Here is a 24,244-nt window from a genome sequence, read left to right on the forward strand (position 1 = left end):
AGAGCTCATTAAGGTCGTCGATTTGGACCCTTCAATGACGATTTTGATATTTTGGGTGCAAAATAGGGCCTTTGAAAGTTTAAAGGCAACCTCTAATGGTACGTGGAAAACGTAGCTACTTGTACACGTTTCGTTGTTGTACACATATCAATGTCGTATATGTATCACTATAGTTATATTTATGCAGCAATGAATCATCAATACAAACATGGAACTCGAGTCACGGTACATACCACTATGTTGTATTTACACGACAATGAATTATCAATACGTACATGGAAGTCCAGTGTTTGTACTCAATATGTTTGTGGCAAAAGGAATTGGCACGCCTGTGGCACTATATCAATATGTTCGTTCCACCACGTTAGTTCATATGTGTGTATACCATTGCATTGGTACGTGATGGTATGGTAGTACTACGTTCCAATATAATGACACATTCAAGGCACTTAGGCATCCTGACAATGACCTATTATTGGTACGCACACAACATACATGGCAATAGATCATTGGCTCGTGTGTACCAGTGTATTGGTACGTTGGTTAAATCAGAGTCAATGAGCCCGGTCACATGGGAACAACGAACCAGTCTTAAGTAGGCAGTAGGTCGCATGCTGCACCGACATCTTGCTTTTCAAGGCAAGCTCCTGCCTTTGTGATGAAGGTGAAATGGGTGCTTGTGAAGAGAGCAGGAACCCTGCTTTAAGCAAATAGCCAGTCAAAACGTTACAAATTTAATGGGTTGCGGGCTTTCTCGAGAAGCAGGTTGCAGGTTGTGTTTTTTTTCAGGATGTTATTTATTTATTTATTCAAAGAAAGGCACTGTCCATGCCACCACCAACACTTCGGGCCGCCTTACTTTTTGCCCTGCCCACCCTGCCCGACTGAGTAACTGGTTCGCAGTCCCATGTCAATCTCCCTGCCCTTTCTGTCTTTTGAACTTTTGTGAAGTTGGCCAAGCAAGTGTGTAACCCTTGCTAACTTGGTGCCCTTCTGAGAAGCCACACTAAGCGATGTGGCCACATGGCACGCTGCTGTGTGAAATCCAACCACCATTTGGAGATCTAGCAAGCGAAAGACCTTGGGCGTGGAGGCAGGCAGGATGCGCCGCAAACGCTCCTTTTCTCTGTCGTCGAGGGGTTCTGAGGAGGTGGAAACCCTAAGCGACGACGATGCCAACGCTGACCTCAGCATGTCCATACTCGCCAAGGTCGGCCATCGCCGGTCTCACTCCGGGCCTCTCCTCGACGGCCTCATCCTGGTCTCGGACGACGACGTGGGCGATGATCCGCACGGCCACCCGCACCCGAAGAGCAGAGATGCAGTGCCCTCATCGCCCACAAAGGCCTCTCCTTCAGACGACCGCATAATTGCAGTGGGGAAATCTCATGGCTTCAAACAAACCCAATTCGGCAAGAAGAAGAAGCAGAAGAAGAAGGAAAGGAAAAAAAAGGTAAGACTTGTTATTGCTTTTTTGCTGTGGACTATTAATTTGGTTTTTTGACTGTGCAATAGTTGTAGTTTACTCATTCAATTGGAGACAGGATGCCTGTTTTGATCACATGGGACTAGCCATGTGTCATGATTGAGGGTGTCTATTTTGATCACATGGCACTTGTCTTCCAGTCATGGTTTATTTGAAGGCACACAGAAAGATCTGTGCCCCAGAAGTATGTAAGGCTGAATGCTGATATAGCTAAAAGGAAAAGTGGGCAGGTTATAAACAAGGCAGAAACCGCAACTGGTGCCACAAGGCACTTAACAGAGACAACTCCATGGGAGACCATTGCATGTGTAATTATGGAAAGTCCTTTACCGTAAGGCTACCTTTGCACTTCTAGTTTGAGAGAGAACAGGATGACTTTACACTATTGGAAGCCGCTGCTCTGAGTGCCCCCACTTCTGAAAAGACGGAATGCAGAATCGAGGGCAAGGGGCTCCTTTTTTATAGTGTGAGTTATATTGGAGGACAAACTATTTGCAAGCTGAGTAGCACTTCTGACCTACAAAGGGATCCCTAAGTCCCTTTAGGCTCAATTTCAGAGTTTCAACCATACATTTATTTGTTGGACAAGTCCCAGGACCTTTTAGCCCTTTTCCACGATGTTTAATTGTGTAAACTGCTGCTGTTTTCTCCTGCTGCATAAATTTCTTTGCTTCAACTGCAGTGCTTGGCCTCCATGAACTTTGTGGGCTCTTATTCCAGGTTTTCCTTTTTCGTCTTTGCCTTCTGTTGCAGCATGGTTATTGGGAGACCCTTCACGCAGAGTTGAGATTGCATGATGCATTACTGCATAGTGCCACTAGTGTTTGCATTTGCAGCTGTATTAAAAAAAACTTGCGAGTATGAAGTAAAGAGTTGAGCAACCCAATTAGGCAAATGGCACATAAGATCTCCTCACAAGGAAGCGAGCAAGCAAAGCTTTAGTGCTGATATATAATTGCAAACTCCTTGCTGAATGCTAGCGAGTCTGCATGTGTGGGATATTAAGAGTATGATTGTATAGTCTCAAGGACTTCAAAAACCTTAGACAAGATTTTGGAGGCCAAGGAAGATCAAAAGTAATCAAGAATTTCATGATTAAATTTAATCACCAAAGACTAGCTTACATACTGATTAATGGTGCACTAATCAATGTACCTACATTGCTAATCAACATCTTAAAATGAGCAAAGAGTTCACATTTGTATAGCTCTCAAAAGACCATTTAAACCCACTCTCTCTCCATGATTCACTCCCTTGATTTTCTCCATCAAATCTCCTAATTCTCTCCATTAGTTAGAAGGGAAGAGAGAGAGAGAGTTGAGTTTCAGTATATTCATATAGTACAAAAAGGTGTACAGCTAGGCAAGCCTTTGGCTGCCCCTCAGAAGGTGGAAAACACCTAATCTAAGCCTAGACTAATGACTCAATCCATGAAGGACTGATTACCCAACAAGGAGCCATGCGATTGCTATAAATAGCACTTGAAAACATTTGTGGACTGGCCAACCTGTTGTCGGCCAAATCCTTGGACACATAAATATTCCCATATAGCCGACACCTTGTGATAAGCTCCTCCTATGTTACTGGTCCCACCACAAAGTCTTCCATGCCCATGCTCGCTGCACATGCTCTTGAATCTGTTACCAAACTGTTCTTTATCTCTTGCCCTTCAAGGATCGGCCCTGGGAATGAGCATGCACATGACAAAAGATCACTGGTATGTGCAACGAATTTTGTGTTCTACTCCAATGGCACTAAGATTGGCTTACAACTTGTCATCCCATAGCCTTGCATCTCCGGAGGTTTGACAGAAACTCAGTACGAAGGGCTTTGTGTGAATATATGCTCTTATGTGTGTGTGTGTGTGTGTGTGTGTGTGTGCGCGCGCGCGCGCGCGCGTGTGAGAGCATATCTTGTAACAGAGTTCTACACCCACTATTGGGCACTGATGACGTTAGTGGGGATGTCGTAGTATTTAGTCCATACTATGCATAATGGAGTTGATAGTTATATAGTCTTGTGGGTTGACTACCATTAGTATATATATCAACTACTTATTTGCTGAACTAATTCTTTCTATTTGCTACTTCCCTTAGTGCTAGGCTTCATTATGGCCGAGTCTGCCTTGCATCTCCGGAGGTTTGACAAAAACTCAGTACGAAGACCTTTGTGTGAATATATGCTCTTATGTGTGTGTGTGTGTATGTGTGTGGAGTGTGTGTGTGAGAGCATATCTTGATACAGAGTTCTACACCCACTATTGGGCATTGATGACATTAGTGGGGATGTCGTAGTATCTAGTCCATGCTATGCATAATGGAGTTGATAGTTATATAGTCTTGTGGGTTGACTACCATGAGTATATAACATGCACGTTTCTAAAAGGTGAATTTGGGCATGTTCTTGGATTCATCTAGGTATATAATTCAGCCGTATTAGCGGATTGTGAATTTTTCGACCGAGGTGCGGCCAATTGATATTGTGCTTAGTCTTTCTATCTTTGGTGGTGCATTTGCCCCATCAACTACTTATTTGTTGTACCAATTCTTTCTATTTGCTACTTCCCTTAGTGCTAGGCTTCATTATGGCTGAGTCTGCCTTGCATCTCCGTGTGAGTGAGAGACGGTGTGGAGCACGCGAAGAAACAGAAGAAAAACGTGTGGAGACCTGGAGCAAAACGATGGAGCTCAAAATATGAAGATAAGTTTGTTACAAAACTTAGGGCATATAATAACCCTAACTGGTGCCCGTTTCACATAACGGTAAGTTGGGCGCCTTATTGGGCGCGGGGAAAAAACCTCACTTAAAGTGAGTAAAAAGTGCCCGGCCGGTCCTAATACATTGGCCACTGCCCATAATAATGTCAGGACATTATTTCTAACACCCCCCTGCAGTGCCAATGTGGGTACAAGGCATGATGTCAATCACCAAAAGGAAGTAAGCCTAAAGCTTTGCGGAAAGCTTCAAACTTTTCTCGAGGTAAAGCTTTGGTGAAAATGTCTGCGACATTGTCATGTGTTGGACAATAGATCATGTTGATCTCCCCTGCATGAAGTCTTTCTCTGACATAATGATAATGTATCTCTATGTGTTTCGTTCGTGCATGAAACACAGGATTCCGTGCTACTGCAATAGCACTCTGACTGTCAGTGAGAATCGGAGTAGGCTCCTCCAATAAAGGATGAAGATCTGCCAAGAGTCTGCGTAGCCAAACACATTCCACTGTCGTTGTGAAAGCTGCTCTGTACTCAGCCTCACAAGACGAGGTAGCTACTGTAGATTGTTTCTTGCTCAACCATGAAATGCATGAGTGTCCCAAAAAGAAACAATTACCACTGGTAGACTGCCTTGTGTCGAAGTCACCAGCCCAATCTGAATCACTGTATGCATGTAAATGCAAGTCACCCCCCCTGGGAAACATCAAGCCATAAGACTTGGTGCCTTGCAAGTAACGAAACACACGCTTTACAGCTTGCCAATGAAGCATCCGTGGGCTGTGCATATATCTGCTCACCTGGGATACTGCATACTGAATATCCGGTCTGGTGTTGCACAAGTAAATCAGGCACCCAACAGCCTGACAATAGAGAATAGCATCAAAAGATTCACTGCCATCATGTACTGTAAGTTTCAGCCCTGGTTCCATAGGAGTGGAAATAGGCTTACAATCTTGAAATTTGAATCTTTCTAACAGTCTCTGTACATACTTCGACTGTAACATAAAGATACCCTTCTCACTTTGTATGAACTGCATGCCCAAGTAATAGTGCAACATACCCATATCTGACATCTCAAAAGCAGATTTGAGTTCGGACTTAAAATCTGAAATTTTATCCGCATCAGTACCTGTGAGCAACATATCATCTACATAAAGAATGATTATCAAAATATCCCCCCCATCTCTCTTGATGTAGAGGGTGCTTTCAGTTGGACTGTTGGTGAACCCCTGGCTAGTCAAAAATGCATCAATCTTTGCATACCAGGCACGCGGTGCTTGTTTTAAGCCATACAAAGCTTTCCTCAACTTGCACACCTTGTGTTCTTGACCAGACATAGCAAAACCAAGAGGTTGAATCACATAAACCTCTTCCTCAAGATCACCATTCAAAAAGGCTGTTTTTATGTCCAACTGATGTACAAACCAGCCATAATGTGCAGCCATAGCAACAACAACACGGATGGTGGTCATCCGAGAAGTGGGGGCAAAAGTTTCTTCATAATCTATGCCCTTTTTCTGAGCATAGCCCTTAGCAACCAGCCTTGCTTTGTACCTGTCAATGGTACCATCTGGTTTGCGTTTAACCTTATAAACCCACTTTGTACCAATTGCCTTCTTGCCAGGAGGCAAATCCACCAAATCCCATGTATGATTCTTATCAATAGAATCCAATTCAGCTTGCATGGCTTGCATCCAATGCTGATTTTCACTTGCATCTTCAAAACTCTCAGGTTCCTCTTCATCCATAATAGAACTCACCCAAGCTGACTCTGAAAAGTGAGAGCTTTCAGCCTCACGTGTACTCCTACGTGTCCTACCTGGTAATGGAGCTTCAAGTCTACTCTCTTGAAGAGTCTGTATAGCCCAACGAGGAATGGTTCTAGCTTCTTGCAAAGCTGTCCTCTCTTGTACAACAATATCCTCTTCTGCTTGCTGTATGTCAGGCTCAGCCTGGGGCTGATTTAAAGCATCAAACACACGAGGTGGTGGCTGCAAATTCTGAAATTCAGCCGGTATATCAGCTGTGGTTCCTATGCCAATGGGTATCAACCCTTCAAATACATCAAAAGACTCCTGAGGTTGCTGAAATTTAAATTCAGCAATGGGTTGTGCTGAATTCTCTGCAAAAACAACATCTCTGCTCACAAAAATCCTCCGTGTGACATGATTATAGAGACGGTACCCTTTACTTTGACTGCTGTAGCCAACAAATATGCACTTTATGGCTTTATCATCAAGCTTCCCACGAAGCTCCTGTGGTACATGTGCATAAGCCAAGCAACCAAACACACGAAAATAATCAACACTAGGTTTCCGATCAAACCAAGCTTCATAGGGTGTAACAGATCTGAGTGCCTTTGTAGGGCACCTGTTCAACACATGAGTGGCACACATAAGAGCTTCCACCCAAAACTTATGTGGCAATCCCTTTGCTTTCAGCATACACCTGGCCATCTCCATGAGTGACCTATTCTTTCGTTCGGCGACACCATTCTGTTGAGGTGTATATGGTGTAGTACACTGGTGTACTATGCCCTTCTCAAAACAAAAAGCATCAAATGCTTTAGATAAGTATTCCCCCCCTCTGTCAGTTCTGAGAGTCTGCACTTTTTGTCCTGTTGCATTTTCAACCATGTTGACATAATGTCGGAAATGCATAAAGACATCAGATTTGTTCTTCAAAGCATACACCCAGGCATATCTGGAAAAGTCATCAATAAAAGTAACAAAATACCAATGACCTCCCAAGGATTGTGTCCTCATTGGACCACATACATCACTGTGAATGAGCTGCAATTTGCGGACAGCTCTAACAACTCTATCCTTTTTGAAAGCCTGACGATGCATCTTTCCCAAAATACATCCCTCACACACATGTCTGGGAGGAGTCTCTAAATTAGGTAGGGCATCTACCATTTTCAGCTTCTGAAGTGCCATGAGACTGCCATAATTTACATGCCCAAACCTGGCATGCCACAACTCTGCATCCTGCATAGCAGATGTAGAGGTAGAAACAACACATGCACTATGCCTCTCATAAGGATCAAGACGGTACAAACCGCGACATAAGGTCCCTGTAGCAACCAAAGCAAAGTCACTTTCCCTATCACGGACCATACATTTAGTATCCTCAAAGGAAACAACCAGCCCTCTCTTTGCAAAAGAAGACACTGAGAGAAGATTCTTCTTTATCCCAGGCACATACAATACATCCTGAAGGAGAAATTCTGAGAAGCATTATTTGCACACGTAACCTTTCTGCCACATGAAGAAGGTACCATCTTGCCAAACAAATCCTTTCTGGACGTGATGTGCCTTGAGGCACCACTGTCAAAGAACCATACATCACCACTCTCACTCACACTGAGTGAATGAACCTCATTTGAGGGATCATAGCTGCAAGTAAAGAAGCACCAATCCTCTTCCACAAGGTTGACTGTGGCATCATCTTTCTTGTTATCCACATCTGAAGAGTCTTCAACTGAATTACCAGACTCTTTCTTCTTTTCCTTGGCTATCCTCTTATGACATTCATGAATATAGTGACCTGGCTTCTTGCAGTAATGGCACTTACCCTTCTTTTTAGGTTTCTGTGCATCATCCTTCTCTTTACTAGATGGCTGTCCTGATTCTGACTTAGGCTTATATGCACCAGATTTTCCTTTACCCTTGTTCTTGGCAAAGAATGCTTGCTCACCACCTCTTTGCATGACATTTTTCCGAGTCTGCTCTTCCTGCAGCAAAAGTCCAACCAAATCCTGAAAGGATAGAGGGACTGGATTACCCCTCATGGACAAGTGAAGAGATGTATGAAAACCCAAATAAGAGCTCGGTAAAGAGTTAAGTGTAGTGGTGACCATCTCAGCATCAGAAATGATTTCATCAATATTCAAGAGCTGTTCCCTCAAATCCTGAATCTTCGTAAGATGATCCTGCATAGAATCACCCTCATCCATGCACAAGTGTGATAGTTCCCGCTTCAAAAAGGCAACTCTAGCCTCATTGCGAGCCTGATACATGTGCTCCAAAGTATCCCATGCAGCCTGAGATGTCCTGCATGAACGGATATGCGGAATAATGGACCTCTTAACTGAAAGTGCAATCAAAGAGAGTGCCTGAGCATCCCTGGAATCCCACCTAGTTTGTTCCTGTGTAGGTGCCTGAGGAGCTGGTAGTACAACCTGCTGCCTGCCATGTTGTGGAGGGGTAGCGGGGGCCACATGCATAGGCCTTGCCTCAGCTCCACTTACATAATTCCACAAATTCTTTGCAACTAGCAGATTCCTGAGCATAAAGCTCCACAGGGAATAGTTGGTTCCATCCAATTTATCTTCCTGGGCTAAAAACCCAAACACATCAGCAGTGTTCTGTGCCATGAGAGCAAACTGTAACCCGCAAAAGAGACTGACTACACAAGAGTCCACAAATATTGCTCGAGACTGTCTGTTTCACACAGATAGACAGCACAGCAACAAAAGCCCCAAATTTCTGATGGCTCAAATTTCTCTGATTCCCACAAAAAACCTGTGGGAGCTGTCACAGATTGTGCAGCAACATAAAAACAGCAAAAGCCCCAAATTTCGGACTTGATTTGCTGACAAAATTCACAGTTAAGCTCCAAAATACAGCAGGTAGACTCACCCGAGTTGCTGCTGCAGATTGCTGAGTACGAACTGATGCAGAAGACGGTACAATGCTGTACGGAAGGCTGTACGGACAGCAAACAGCAACCAGCAGGTGCTGTACAGAACTGTACGGACAGAAAACAGCAGATAGAGCTGTACGACAGCTGTACGGCTGCTGTACGATCAGAAAACAGCAGCAAAACTGGTCGTACAGACCTGTACGAACAGAAAAACAGCAACCAGCAGCCACACGTGCTGCACAGATGCTGTACGGCCTGTAGAAAAACGACCAGCACTGCTTTTTGCACCAGAACAGTGCCCGAGACACACAGAAAGCAGTCGCCCAGGTCTGTAGAAGGAGGGCGACCTGTTTTTCAGCACCAGAAGCAGGCGACCAGCACAATAGAGAGTGTTTCTTCGCGACGAAAGTGCTTCACCAGCAGTAGGGAAGGCGGGAGCAGGAACAACCACCTGCTTTGATACCAATTGTGAGTGAGAGACGGTGTGGAGCACGCGAAGAAACAGAAGAAAAACGTGTGGAGACCTGGAGCAAAACGATGGAGCTCAAAATATGAAGATAAGTTTGTTACAAAACTTAGGGCATATAATAACCCTAACTGGTGCCCGTTTCACATAACGGTAAGTTGGGCGCCTTATTGGGCGCGGGGAAAAAACCTCACTTAAAGTGAGTAAAAAGTGCCCGGCCGGTCCTAATACATTGGCCACTGCCCATAATAATGTCAGGACATTATTTCTAACACTCCGGAGGTTTGACAGAAACTCAATACGAAGGCCTTTGTGTGAATATATGCTCTTATGTGTGTGTGGAGTGCGTGTGTGAGAGCATATCTTGATACAGAGTTCTACACCCACTATTGGGCACTGATGACATTAGTGGGGATGTCGTAGTATCTAGTCCATACTATGCATAATGGAGTTGATAGTTATATAGTCTTGTGGGTTGACTACCATGAGTATATAACATGCACGTTCCTAAAAGATGAATTTGGCCATGTTCCTAGATTCATCTAGGTATATTATGTCCAAAGCATACTACCTCTGTAATAGCCAAATCTAATCATGTGATCTAATCACTTGTATTGCAGCTCACCCAAATCCTTCATCTTAAACTTCTTCTTGAGGAGAATCTTCACCTCATGAACATCAACATCATTGTCCTTTGTGACAATCTTTGGGTATTGTGGATTGCCGTGCATCTCTTCAATTTGGTTGCCTTACATGGGTGCCCATTGTGGGGATACCCTTAGTTGTGTGAAGTGTTTTATAGTGTCAAATCCCCACGGATCTCCTCGTGATCGATCTTGGTTCGAGACTCAAATCTTGCAAACAAACGAACAAACAAACAACAAGGGGGTGCAGGCCTAACTCACCTCCTATCATGTGCATCACAGACGCCATGAACATTCTCAGGGCTAGATCCAGAAGAGGCAAACAGATAAAGATTATGAACCAGTAGAAGATGGACATGGAGCAGGACTTGGAGCAAAACATAGAGCACTCTTGGCAGTGTAGATTGAAGCAAGGCTTGGAGAAGAACCAAAGGGGTGCTATCGGCTGCTCCCAGAACCAGTCGGCTGAGTCAGAGGACATGGGCAGCATCAGGCGCATCAAGGACAAGTAGATCCTCCAGTCGGGCAGCGTTTGCTAGTATGCATGGACATGGAACTGGCCGACCAGCAGTCGGCCAGCACAAAAAGGGGTCCAAGACCCATATAAAAAGGCCCCCTTGCTCCTTGTTTTATTCATTCTCTCCCACTAGGGGATTGGATCATTAGAGATCCCATAGGGGATAGATTTTAGGGTTAACAACCTTTTTATGAAGGCAGCCCATGGCTGCAAAGATATGTACCTTTTTGTACCATAGTATATACTGAATTTCCAACACTTCTTGCTCTCTCTCTCTACTCTCTCTCTACTTGCGTTTTTGCATCAGATGGTGCGTTTTTGCATCAGAAGGTTTCCAAGAGTGTTTAGGGCTGAAAGAAGACTACCCAGAGCTTCCGCGCGTTACATTGGTATCAGAGCATCAGGCCCAGCCCGACTAAACGCTGATTCAGTCCAAATGATGGTGTACAGGTCCAAGGTACAGGAAAGTACACGGATTCGAAGCCCAAGGCGGGAACACAGATTGGGAAGAACTCCCAGGAGGTTTGTTGGTGGTTTTCCACAGTGCCAGATGGGGATGGCAGTTTCGTGAGCCAGATAGGTTCTAAGGGAACGGTCCCAAGGGAGGTTGATCCTCCAAGGGTGATGTGAGAGTGCCAGACTCAGTTCCAGGAACGAAGACCAAGACGGTGTTCAGAGTCAGGGCAGGAATGGATTGTGGACTAGAGGAAGACCAGATGCATAGATCTTCATCAGAGACAGAGTGGTTTGGAGAACAGATCGGATTTTCAGGGAAAAAGGTTTGCCAGGGATGGACGATGACAGAGGGACTTCGGGACAGGATTGGGATGATGACAGTCATCCAAGAGCAGGTTGGATTCCCGTCATCAAGTTTAGCAGAGGGGGATGTCATGTGCATCACAGACGCCATGAACATTCTCAGGGCTAGATCCAGAAGAGGCAAACAGATAAAGATTATGAACCAGTAGAAGATGGACATGGAGCAGGACTTGGAGCAAAACATAGAGCACTCTTGGCAGTGTAGATTGAAGCAAGGCTCGGAGAAGAACCAAAGGGATGCTGTCGGCTGCTCCCAGAACCAGTCGGCTGAGTCAGAGGACATGGGCTGCATCAGGCGCATCAAGGACAAGTAGATCCTCCAGTCGGGCAGCGTTTGCTAGTATGTGTGGACATGGAACAGGCCGAGTCGGCCAGCACAAAAAGGGGTCCAAGACCCATATAAAAAGGCCCCCTTGCTCCTTGTTTTATTCATTCTCTCCCACTAGGGGATTGGATCATTAGAGGTCCCATAGGGGACAGAGGGTTAACAACCTTTTTATGAAGGCAGCCCATGGTTGCAAAGATATGTACCTTTTTGTACCATAGTATATACTGAATTTCCAACACTTCTTACTCTCTCTCTCTACTCTCTCTCTACCTGCGTTTTTGCATCAGATGGTGCGTTTTTGCATCAAAAGGTTTCCAAGAGTGTTTAGGGCTGAAAGAAGACTACCCAGAGCTTCCGCGCGTTACACCTCCCAACCATGACAGCCGTGGGCAAGCCCACAGTCTTGGCTGTCTCCACCGAGCCACGAGCTGAGCTAACTAGGATGACGTTCCGACCAATCTCCTCCTCGCGACGTCCCATAACGCCACGAAGCTGCCCTCGCGGGCCTCGAGATTGCTGCCGGCCTCGGCTGCGTAAAGCAGGTGCATGTCTGCACTAGATCCAAGCTCCAAGACCATAGAGCTCTCACAAACTCGCGAGACTCTCTATGTCTCAATAACTAACCCCTGCCACCTATTTATAGGCTCCTGGCCGGTCATCGGGCGTCCACACTTGGACGCCCGCCCGTCCATACTTGGGTGCCCGCCCGTTAGTATATCCCTAACTCAGCTCGTGAATCAGCCTGCCTAGTTCCAAGCTTCCCCAAGCTTCGAAACTAGTCTTGCGTGCATGTAGCACACGGTAGATACACACTGTGCACATGACATACTCCCCTTCCTCTAAGAGCTCACTCCTGAGCTCACTAAAAAGCGAGGGTAATCTCTGTGAAGAGTAGTCAATGTCTCCCATGTAGCGTCCTCCTCAACACGATCCTTCCACTTGATCTTGTATTCCGTGATAAGCGTATTACGCAATCTTCTTTCACGAAATCCAAGAATCTTTTCAAGTTCGTGCGGAACAAATGTCATGTCCTCGACATCTATAATTTCTTGAGGATTAACTAACTGATCTGCTCCACCCAGTACTTCCTTTAGTCTACTGACATGAAATACCGGATGAACTTTCACATCAGAAGGCAAATCCAATTTATATGCAACTGAACCAATCCGTCGTGTAACACGAAATGGTCCACAGTATCTAGGGGATAATTTCGGAGATCTACTTGTCCGTAAAGTCTCGGAATCTTTTGGAACTCGCAAATACACCATCGTTCCTTCAGAGAACCCTCTGGGTGAACGATGTCTATTAGAATAAAACCTGTCTCGGTCTTGAGCACTTCTAATAGATTCCTTTGCAACTTGTAACATTTCCTGCATATCTTGCAAAAAATTACGTGGTGCATCATGCTGAAGTCCTGAGAATCCTATTGTAACAGGTGATCTAGGTTGAAAACCATACATAAGCATGAAAGGACTAAACCCTGTACTCGTATGCTTAGTACTGTTATATGCAAATTCTAACATAGGAAGATAATCCTCCCATGAACTCTGTCTTTTGGATACATATGCTCAAAGCATATCCTCCAAAATCTGATTCACTCTTTCAGTCCGGCCATCAGATTGAGGATGATCAGAGGAACTCAAATTCAAAGTTGTTTCCAACTTCTCAAAAACAAGTTTCCAAAAATCACTCGTAAACTTAGAGTCCTTATCACTGACTATGTCTTGCGGTAACCCGTACAGTCTAAACAATTGCTCGATAAACTGCCGTGCTAATTGCGTAGCTGCCTTGATGTGTTCTTGGCAATCCGGTAATAAAATCCATGGAAATACTTTCCCATTTATTACCTGGGATTTGCAAAGGATGCAACAACCCAGCCTGTCTAAAGCGTTCAGCTTTATTTGCCTGACAAATTTGACACTTGAGAACATAATCTTCTACATGCCCTGTCATGACCCTGTGTTTTTCTCTGGACAAGATGCAGATGTGCACGGGGACATGGTGGACAGTGTGAATGGCATCAGGTGGGAGTGAAGATGGAAGCCCATGTGTGGATAACCCCATGTGTGAAAGGGGGCAAAGGAATTTTAACTTAAAAGGTTTTAAAAAACCTTTAAAGTAATTTTTAATGCCATTTAGGAAGAAAACGTGGCCCATAAGCTATTTTTGGGGCCACGTGTGCTTTTTGGGAAAGAGGAGGGGCTGGCAGGCAAGGAGGCGCCTAACTCTTGTGGAGGGCTGTGTTTTTTCGCTGAGAAGGGCTGGTCGCCTGTAGACCCATGTGCTGGCTTTTTCGTTGGAAAGCGGGCTGCTTATCTGGATATACAGGGGCCTATCACTCTTGAGGAAACGTGTGCTTTTCTGGGGAGAGGTGGACTGCATGCTGGCTGCGCATGGATGGGCCTGTGCAGGTAGTGTACGGCTGCTGTCTGCAGGTACAGCCCACGTGGCAGGTCTGACTGCTGCAGGTGCAGATTCAGGCGATGCAGGTACAGGTGGCGCAGTCAGGTACAGCTACAGGAAGTCTGGGCTACTGGTCATATCATGCTTTTTGGAAGGACTGCAGGCGGGCTATGCTACAGAAGCTACAGGCGCAAGTGAATAGCTCATTAGGCATGCTTTTTGGAGACTAAAGGGCTGGCTGCTGTGCTGTGCTTCAGAACAGAGACACAAGCCTCCTTTCTCTCTCTCTCTCTCTCTCCCTCTGCTGAAAAGTAGACAGGGGCTGTTTTCTTTGGACACAAAGGTGAACAGGGGCTGGATTTCCATGAACATAGACATCATGTCGATGGCGTTCATCTGATGGAATTTTCAGTTTCTCTTTGCTTTTGGTTCGGGACTGTTTTGGGACAGTTTACGGGCTGTTTTTGCTTGGCTGCAAATTCAGCTATGTGCTTGGGTTTTTGACTGCAAGTACAAGGTCATTTGGTTATGTTTCTTGGCATGGGAGTGATGCAAGCTCGCATGGCTGCGTGCTCATGGAGCAGATTGTTTTCTTCCTGCTAGAAAGGAACAGTGGGACCTACAGTTATGGGCATCTCTATGTTGCCAGATGTTTCATGAGGGAACAGGTAACTAGATGTATGCCGTTGTTGGCGAGGAAACATGTTTTTGGGTTTCTCCAGGAGATAGGTCACATGCAGGCAGAAGGTACAGGAATGGACACATGTTTGGTACAGCCTTGCTACTGATAGGACAAGGGACAGGGAATCCATGACAGAGATGGATAGTACCCTTGGAAGGTAGAGAGGGTTTGTACAGGTGTGTCAACTGTATAGTATGCTGTGCTGTGATGCGAGTTCTCTTCTGAGAGACAGTTTGGGAGTTTGTGTTGTGATGCAGAAGCACTGGATGTGTCAGGGTGTGATGCTGTTCATAGTGTGAGAGGCTATGGATGGTTGTGGCAGCCTTGATCATGGGAGAAAGCTTCTGTATGCAGACTCAATGTGAGAAGAGTCTTTCGATATGAACAATGGCTGGACTTGTTTGTGGATGCCGTGTGGACAAGAAGCCAGATGCAGGTTCTTTGCAGGCTTCAGGAGTTCTACTGGGACGGCTGAATTACCAGCCTTATATTGTAATCAAAGATCTTATATTCAATTAAAGAAATACCGCAAGGGGCGCCACTGCGATTTGGGGCCAATCGGTGTCCGTGTACTATTTGCAGGAGCACTCTAGCTCCCCCTGTTTGTTTTCCTTTTCTAGGTTCTCAATGGTGTTGAAGTGTTTTATGTGCGAGTGTTTGTTTCACCGCCCTTTGCTTTCTGAAGGCCGGTTTACAAGGTTCCGTTTGCCGGGACACATCGTCGACTTTCTCAAGGAGGCGAGTCCGTGGTTGCTTTGGTCGGGACAATCGCCAACTTTCCTAAGGGGGCGAGCTCGTGGTTGTCTCATGAGAGTCACATCAGAAGCTTCAACATGAGGAAAGTGAAAAGGAAGTGCAGGACACCGTATAGGATTTTGTGTCTTTGCCTATATGAGGTGAAGAGCAAGAGCTGAAGATGAAGCTCAGGAGAAAAGATACCAAGGACAAGAAGTAGTCGGCCAGGAACAAGAAGCAGCTGAAGTGTTATGGTGCAGGAGATGCGTTGAAGGCTATGGCTTTCGACAGTTTGTCACCGGTGGTATTTTCATAAAGGCTTCATGGGTTCGGAAGACAGTTTCCTTCTATGTTTAGCAGTGGTGATCTACTATGCTTCATCGAGGACTTGTGCTTACCACTTGGGTGGAGTGCAAGCAGGTTTTGGGTGCCTGAGGATGTATCAGATGAGGCTCAGATGGAAGTGGGGAACTTGACGAGGTTCTTATTCTTGAGCATATACTGGCACATAAGGAAAGAAAGGTACAGGGTAAGGTTTCCCGTCGCTATCCTGTGAAGTTCAAGAGCTGTTCACTGATGGATACGAAGTGGATGGAGGAGGTTCACTGATGGATGCGAAGTGGATGGAGGAGGGTGACTTAGCAGATTCACCTCAGGATTTGCAGCTTTATCTTGATGCCTTTGAGTTAGAGCCGACTCTTATTGTGGCTCATTCAGGTTCAGCAGAGCATGGGTCTGGAGCATTACCTGATGCTCAAGAGGGGGGTAGCACCTCCGCTCCCTTGTTGTTACAGACAGGCTCATTTGTTATCTAGGAGTCGCTTGGTGACATCTTTGTATTCACCCGAAGGTACTGAGGCTGACAGTACATCTGCTTATGGGACTTCTATGATATTGTGTACTAGTCACAAGAGATGGTGGTTGAGTATGGTTCACAGTCGCGCGCACCTTGAACTATAACTGCAACTATGGATAACTCTATGGAGGACATAAGTCTTGCGAGCAGTCCTAGAGCTAGTTTGGTTCATGGAAATATGGATCGAACTCTATTTGTGCATGTATGCATACACTTTCTGAGGTAGAGGTATTTTTGTATTCTGGTGCCATTGGATCCTGGTACCATTGAGAATACATTGGGAAATACTCTGCATTGTGTCATGTGCTGCATGTATGTTGGCATGATACATCAAGTGCTTTATTATGTCATGGATGCACCACTGGGTGTAACTCCTGCGGGATGGCCATGAGACATATGTGGGAAAGTACTTGGTAGATGTAGTGTTTGGATGCATTGAGTGCTTTCATATGCTCATGTCTTACCATCAGTCGTGGGTCCTGCGGGATGCCCATGGGCGTAAGGCTTGCGAGCAGCCCTTAGACTGTTATTTTGGAGTAGGTAGAGCATTTTGAGGAGCATATTGTTTGCGAATGCATATGTGTGTCATGCATATGTGTGCCATATGTAGAATGATGCATGGTTTTGTTTTTGGCTAACACAGTTAACGTGTTTCCATTTGGTTTTAGACTTTTGCAGTAGGTTCTGAAGGAACAAGCAAGAGGACAGTGTGGCTTATTGTGCAGGATGATTGTTCTATCATCCAGATGCATTGGAAGGCCATTGTTTCTGCCATATGGGGTATCTTTGCTCATGAGATGCTTTACTGTGCCATTGAGTGCAATCGAGGACGCTTGCCATTTTTCAAGAGGGGGGTATGTCATGACCCTGTGTTTTTCTCTGGACAAGATGCAGATGTGCACGGGGACATGGTGGACAGTGTGAATGGCATCAGGTGGGAGTGAAGATGGAAGCCCATGTGTGGATAACCCCATGTGTGAAAGGGGGCAAAGGAATTTTAACTTAAAAGGTTTTAAAAAACCTTTAAAGTAATTTTTAATGCCATTTAGGAAGAAAACGTGGCCCATAAGCTATTTTTGGGGCCACGTGTGCTTTTTGGGAAAGAGGAGGGGCTGGCAGGCAAGGAGGCGCCTAACTCTTGTGGAGGGCTGTGTTTTTTCGCTGAGAAGGGCTGGTCGCCTGTAGACCCATGTGCTGGCTTTTTCGTTGGAAAGCGGGCTGCTTATCTGGATATACAGGGGCCTATCACTCTTGAGGAAACGTGTGCTTTTCTGGGGAGAGGTGGACTGCATGCTGGCTGCGCATGGATGGGCCTGTGCAGGTAGTGTACGGCTGCTGTCTGCAGGTACAGCCCACGTGGCAGGTCTGACTGCTGCAGGTGCAGATTCAGGCGATGCAGGTACAGGTGGCGCAGTCAGGTACAGCTACAGGAAGTCTGGGCTACTGGTCATATCATGCTTTTTGGAAGGACTGCAGGCGGGCTATGCTACAGAAGCTACAGGCGCAAGTGAATAGCTCATTAGGCATGCTTTTTGGAGACTAAAGGGCTGGCTGCTGTGCTGTGCTTCAGAACAGAGACACAAGCCTCCTTTCTCTCTCTCTCTCTCTCTCCCTCTGCTGAAAAGTAGACAGGGGCTGTTTTCTTTGGACACAAAGGTGAACAGGGGCTGGATTTCCATGAACATAGACATCATGTCGATGGCGTTCATCTGATGGAATTTTCAGTTTCTCTTTGCTTTTGGTTCGGGACTGTTTTGGGACAGTTTACGGGCTGTTTTTGCTTGGCTGCAAATTCAGCTATGTGCTTGGGTTTTTGACTGCAAGTACAAGGTCATTTGGTTATGTTTCTTGGCATGGGAGTGATGCAAGCTCGCATGGCTGCGTGCTCATGGAGCAGATTGTTTTCTTCCTGCTAGAAAGGAACAGTGGGACCTACAGTTATGGGCATCTCTATGTTGCCAGATGTTTCATGAGGGAACAGGTAACTAGATGTATGCCGTTGTTGGCGAGGAAACATGTTTTTGGGTTTCTCCAGGAGATAGGTCACATGCAGGCAGAAGGTACAGGAATGGACACATGTTTGGTACAGCCTTGCTACTGATAGGACAAGGGACAGGGAATCCATGACAGAGATGGATAGTACCCTTGGAAGGTAGAGAGGGTTTGTACAGGTGTGTCAACTGTATAGTATGCTGTGCTGTGATGCGAGTTCTCATCTGAGAGACAGTTTGGGAGTTTGTGTTGTGATGCAGAAGCACTGGATGTGTCAGGGTGTGATGCTGTTCATAGTGTGAGAGGCTATGGATGGTTGTGGCAGCCTTGATCATGGGAGAAAGCTTCTGTATGCAGACTCAATGTGAGAAGAGTCTTTCGATATGAACAATGGCTGGACTTGTTTGTGGATGCCGTGTGGACAAGAAGCCAGATGCAGGTTCTTTGCAGGCTTCAGGAGTTCTACTGGGACGGCTGAATTACCAGCCTTATATTGTAATCAAAGATCTTATATTCAATTAAAGAAATACCGCAAGGGGCGCCACTGCGATTTGGGGCCAATCGGTGTCCGTGTACTATTTGCAGGAGCACTCTAGCTCCCCCTGTTTGTTTTCCTTTTCTAGGTTCTCAATGGTGTTGAAGTGTTTTATGTGCGAGTGTTTGTTTCACCGCCCTTTGCTTTCTGAAGGCCGGTTTACAAGGTTCCGTTTGCCGGGACACATCGTCGACTTTCTCAAGGAGGCGAGTCCGTGGTTGCTTTGGTCGGGACAATCGCCAACTTTCCTAAGGGGGCGAGCTCGTGGTTGTCTCATGAGAGTCACATCAGAAGCTTCAACATGAGGAAAGTGAAAAGGAAGTGCAGGACACCGTATAGGATTTTGTGTCTTTGCCTATATGAGGTGAAGAGCAAGAGCTGAAGATGAAGCTCAGGAGAAAAGATACCAAGGACAAGAAGTAGTCGGCCAGGAACAAGAAGCAGCTGAAGTGTTATGGTGCAGGAGATGCGTTGAAGGCTATGGCTTTCGACAGTTTGTCACCGGTGGTATTTTCATAAAGGCTTCATGGGTTCGGAAGACAGTTTCCTTCTATGTTTAGCAGTGGTGATCTACTATGCTTCATCGAGGACTTGTGCTTACCACTTGGGTGGAGTGCAAGCAGGTTTTGGGTGCCTGAGGATGTATCAGATGAGGCTCAGATGGAAGTGGGGAACTTGACGAGGTTCTTATTCTTGAGCATATACTGGCACATAAGGAAAGAAAGGTACAGGGTAAGGTTTCCCGTCGCTATCCTGTGAAGTTCAAGAGCTGTTCACTGATGGATACGAAGTGGATGGAGGAGGTTCACTGATGGATGCGAAGTGGATGGAGGAGGGTGACTTAGCAGATTCACCTCAGGATTTGCAGCTTTATCTTGATGCCTTTGAGTTAGAGCCGACTCTTATTGTGGCTCATTCAGGTTCAGCAGAGCATGGGTCTGGAGCATTACCTGATGCTCAAGAGGGGGGTAGCACCTCCGCTCCCTTGTTGTTACAGACAGGCTCATTTGTTATCTAGGAGTCGCTTGGTGACATCTTTGTATTCACCCGAAGGTACTGAGGCTGACAGTACATCTGCTTATGGGACTTCTATGATATTGTGTACTAGTCACAAGAGATGGTGGTTGAGTATGGTTCACAGTCGCGCGCACCTTGAACTATAACTGCAACTATGGATAACTCTATGGAGGACATAAGTCTTGCGAGCAGTCCTAGAGCTAGTTTGGTTCATGGAAATATGGATCGAACTCTATTTGTGCATGTATGCATACACTTTCTGAGGTAGAGGTATTTTTGTATTCTGGTGCCATTGGATCCTGGTACCATTGAGAATACATTGGGAAATACTCTGCATTGTGTCATGTGCTGCATGTATGTTGGCATGATACATCAAGTGCTTTATTATGTCATGGATGCACCACTGGGTGTAACTCCTGCGGGATGGCCATGAGACATATGTGGGAAAGTACTTGGTAGATGTAGTGTTTGGATGCATTGAGTGCTTTCATATGCTCATGTCTTACCATCAGTCGTGGGTCCTGCGGGATGCCCATGGGCGTAAGGCTTGCGAGCAGCCCTTAGACTGTTATTTTGGAGTAGGTAGAGCATTTTGAGGAGCATATTGTTTGCGAATGCATATGTGTGTCATGCATATGTGTGCCATATGTAGAATGATGCATGGTTTTGTTTTTGGCTAACACAGTTAACGTGTTTCCATTTGGTTTTAGACTTTTGCAGTAGGTTCTGAAGGAACAAGCAAGAGGACAGTGTGGCTTATTGTGCAGGATGATTGTTCTATCATCCAGATGCATTGGAAGGCCATTGTTTCTGCCATATGGGGTATCTTTGCTCATGAGATGCTTTACTGTGCCATTGAGTGCAATCGAGGACGCTTGCCATTTTTCAAGAGGGGGGTATGTCATGACCCTGTGTTTTTCTCTGGACAAGATGCAGATGTGCACGGGGACATGGTGGACAGTGTGAATGGCATCAGGTGGGAGTGAAGATGGAAGCCCATGTGTGGATAACCCCATGTGTGAAAGGGGGCAAAGGAATTTTAACTTAAAAGGTTTTAAAAAACCTTTAAAGTAATTTTTAATGCCATTTAGGAAGAAAACGTGGCCCATAAGCTATTTTTGGGGCCACGTGTGCTTTTTGGGAAAGAGGAGGGGCTGGCAGGCAAGGAGGCGCCTAACTCTTGTGGAGGGCTGTGTTTTTTCGCTGAGAAGGGCTGGTCGCCTGTAGACCCATGTGCTGGCTTTTTCGTTGGAAAGCGGGCTGCTTATCTGGATATACAGGGGCCTATCACTCTTGAGGAAACGTGTGCTTTTCTGGGGAGAGGTGGACTGCATGCTGGCTGCGCATGGATGGGCCTGTGCAGGTAGTGTACGGCTGCTGTCTGCAGGTACAGCCCACGTGGCAGGTCTGACTGCTGCAGGTGCAGATTCAGGCGATGCAGGTACAGGTGGCGCAGTCAGGTACAGCTACAGGAAGTCTGGGCTACTGGTCATATCATGCTTTTTGGAAGGACTGCAGGCGGGCTATGCTACAGAAGCTACAGGCGCAAGTGAATAGCTCATTAGGCATGCTTTTTGGAGACTAAAGGGCTGGCTGCTGTGCTGTGCTTCAGAACAGAGACACAAGCCTCCTTTCTCTCTCTCTCTCTCTCTCCCTCTGCTGAAAAGTAGACAGGGGCTGTTTTCTTTGGACACAAAGGTGAACAGGGGCTGGATTTCCATGAACATAGACATCATGTCGATGGCGTTCATCTGATGGAATTTTCAGTTTCTCTTTGCTTTTGGTTCGGGACTGTTTTGGGACAGTTTACGGGCTGTTTTTGCTTGGCTGCAAATTCAGCTATGTGCTTGGGTTTTTGACTGCAAGTACAAGGTCATTTGGTTATGTTTCTTGGCATGGGAGTGATGCAAGCTCGCATGGCTGCGTGCTCATGGAGCAGATTGTTTTCTTCCTGCTAGAAAGGAACAGTGGGACCTACAGTTATGGGCATCTCTATGTTGCCAGATGTTTCATGAGGGAACAGGTAACTAGATGTATGCCGTTGTTGGCGAGGAAACATGTTTTTGGGTTTCTCCAGGAGATAGGTCACATGCAGGCAGAAGGTACAGGAATGGACACATGTTTGGTACAGCCTTGCTACTGATAGGACAAGGGACAGGGAATCCATGACAGAGATGGATAGTACCCTTGGAAGGTAGAGAGGGTTTGTACAGGTGTGTCAACTGTATAGTATGCTGTGCTGTGATGCGAGTTCTCTTCTGAGAGACAGTTTGGGAGTTTGTGTTGTGATGCAGAAGCACTGGATGTGTCAGGGTGTGATGCTGTTCATAGTGTGAGAGGCTATGGATGGTTGTGGCAGCCTTGATCATGGGAGAAAGCTTCTGTATGCAGACTCAATGTGAGAAGAGTCTTTCGATATGAACAATGGCTGGACTTGTTTGTGGATGCCGTGTGGACAAGAAGCCAGATGCAGGTTCTTTGCAGGCTTCAGGAGTTCTACTGGGACGGCTGAATTACCAGCCTTATATTGTAATCAAAGCTCTTATATTCAATTAAAGAAATACCGCAAGGGGCGCCACTGCGATTTGGGGCCAATCGGTGTCCGTGTACTATTTGCAGGAGCACTCTAGCTCCCCCTGTTTGTTTTCCTTTTCTAGGTTCTCAATGGTGTTGAAGTGTTTTATGTGCGAGTGTTTGTTTCACCGCCCTTTGCTTTCTGAAGGCCGGTTTACATGCCCTTTCATCTTTGGCCAATAAAAAGTGTGTTTCACTAACGATAGTGTCCTGTGTACCCCATGTTGGGTGTTGGACTCACACACTCACACACACAAACCTGCACATTAGGGTTAGGTGCAGGGTAGAGAAGCTCACACACACAGAAATGAGAGAGAGAGAGGGAGAGCCAAAAGTGTGGTATCCACAAAATGCAAGTCAACCCTTGCATGTGTGCCACATGAATTTGCTCAACAAAGACACCCCAAAAGATATGTCTGGCCTCGTGTTACACAAGTAAATGAGGCATCCGACTGCCTGGTTGTAAATGTCGGCCTCAGAAGGCTCTCCAATATCATGCATAGTAAGCCGTACACCTGGTTCTACCGGAGTAGAAATGGGCTTACATTCATCCATGTGAAACCTTTTTAGCAAACTTTTTATGTACTTAGTTTGCTGCATAACAATGCCATCATCTGTATGCATAAACTGTATGCCGAGATAGTAATGTAAAGGCCCCAAATCTGACATATCAAATTCAGCTTTCAAATCAGCTTTGAAATCTGAAATTTGTGCTTTGCTTGTACCTGTAATGAGCATGTCATCTACATACAAGATGACTATGAGAATATCGGAATCGGTTTTCTTCACATACAATGTGCTTTCAGCTAGACTATTCTCATAACCTTGGCTGGTTAGATGAGCATGTATCTTATCATACCAAGCTCTTGGAGCTTGCTTTAACCCATACAATGCTTTGTGCAACCTGCATACTTTATGTTTCTCACCAGGAACTACAAAACCAATGGGCTGATTTACATATACTTCCTCCTGTAAATCCCCATTTAAGAATGCAGTTTTGATGTCCAATTGATGCACTTTCCATCCTTTATGTGCAGCCAATGCAATTACAGATCTTATTGTGGTTATTCTCGAAGTAGGAGCAAAAGTCTCTTCATAATCTATTCCCTTTTTTTTGGGAGTAGCCTTTAGCCACAAGTCTTGCTTTGTACCTGTCAATAGTACCATCATATTTTCTTTTGACTTTGTACACCCACGTTGTTCCAATTACATGCTTGCCCTTAGGCAATTCCACAAGATCCCATGTATTGTTCTTCATGACAGAAGAAATTTCAGCTTGCATAGCTTGCAACCAATGCTCATTCTCATGTGCTTCTTCATAAGAAGAAGGTTCTTCTGAATCAAAGAGACCACCCATTGCGAATGCAGACTCCCCACTATGTACATTCAAAGCATGGCTGGAACTAGCCCTTGTTCTACCTGTGAGTGGAGCTGCAAGTTTGCTTTCTTGCAAAGTTTTCAGCAACCATCTTGGCACTGACTTGTGCTCTTCCCTGACAAGATCTTCCACTTCTTCCATAGAAGGGGGCTGAATGGCTGGCTGTTCCACATGTTCTACATGAGGATTTTCTTGTGTAGGGGCTGGTTGATCTGAATCCCCCCTAATTGCAATGGGTAAAAGTCCATCAAACATTTCCTGTATGCTTGCATCATTGCTTTTATACAAGCTGTACATGGGCTGTTCTGAATTTTCAGCAAATACCACATCTCTACTGACAAAAATCCTTCGTGTAGTTGGATTATAAAGACGGTATCCTTTGCTCTCATTGCTGTAGCCCACAAAAATGCATTTGATTGCTTTGTCATCTAGCTTTGTTCGGAGTTGT

General features: G+C 45.6%; 1 protein-coding gene across 3 annotated transcripts in view; it reads left to right on the forward strand.

Moving 5' to 3' along the window:
* Positions 1-940: 940 nt before the first annotated feature.
* Positions 941-24,244, forward strand: part of LOC147628293 (uncharacterized) — a 35,002-nt gene continuing 11,698 nt past the window's right edge. For all 3 annotated transcript variants that reach the window (XM_086813384.1, XM_086813386.1, XM_086813385.1), the window contains exon 1: positions 941-1,453. In XM_086813384.1, coding sequence (XP_086669510.1) covers positions 1,103-1,453 — 351 coding nt within the window. In that variant the 5' untranslated portion in view covers positions 941-1,102. The remainder of the gene's footprint in view (positions 1,454-24,244) is intronic.

The sequence above is a fragment of the Cibotium barometz genome, chromosome 19 (assembly GCF_041138505.1).
Source record: "Cibotium barometz isolate CiBa-2024 chromosome 19, ASM4113850v1, whole genome shotgun sequence".
Lineage (NCBI taxonomy): Eukaryota > Viridiplantae > Streptophyta > Polypodiopsida > Cyatheales > Cibotiaceae > Cibotium > Cibotium barometz.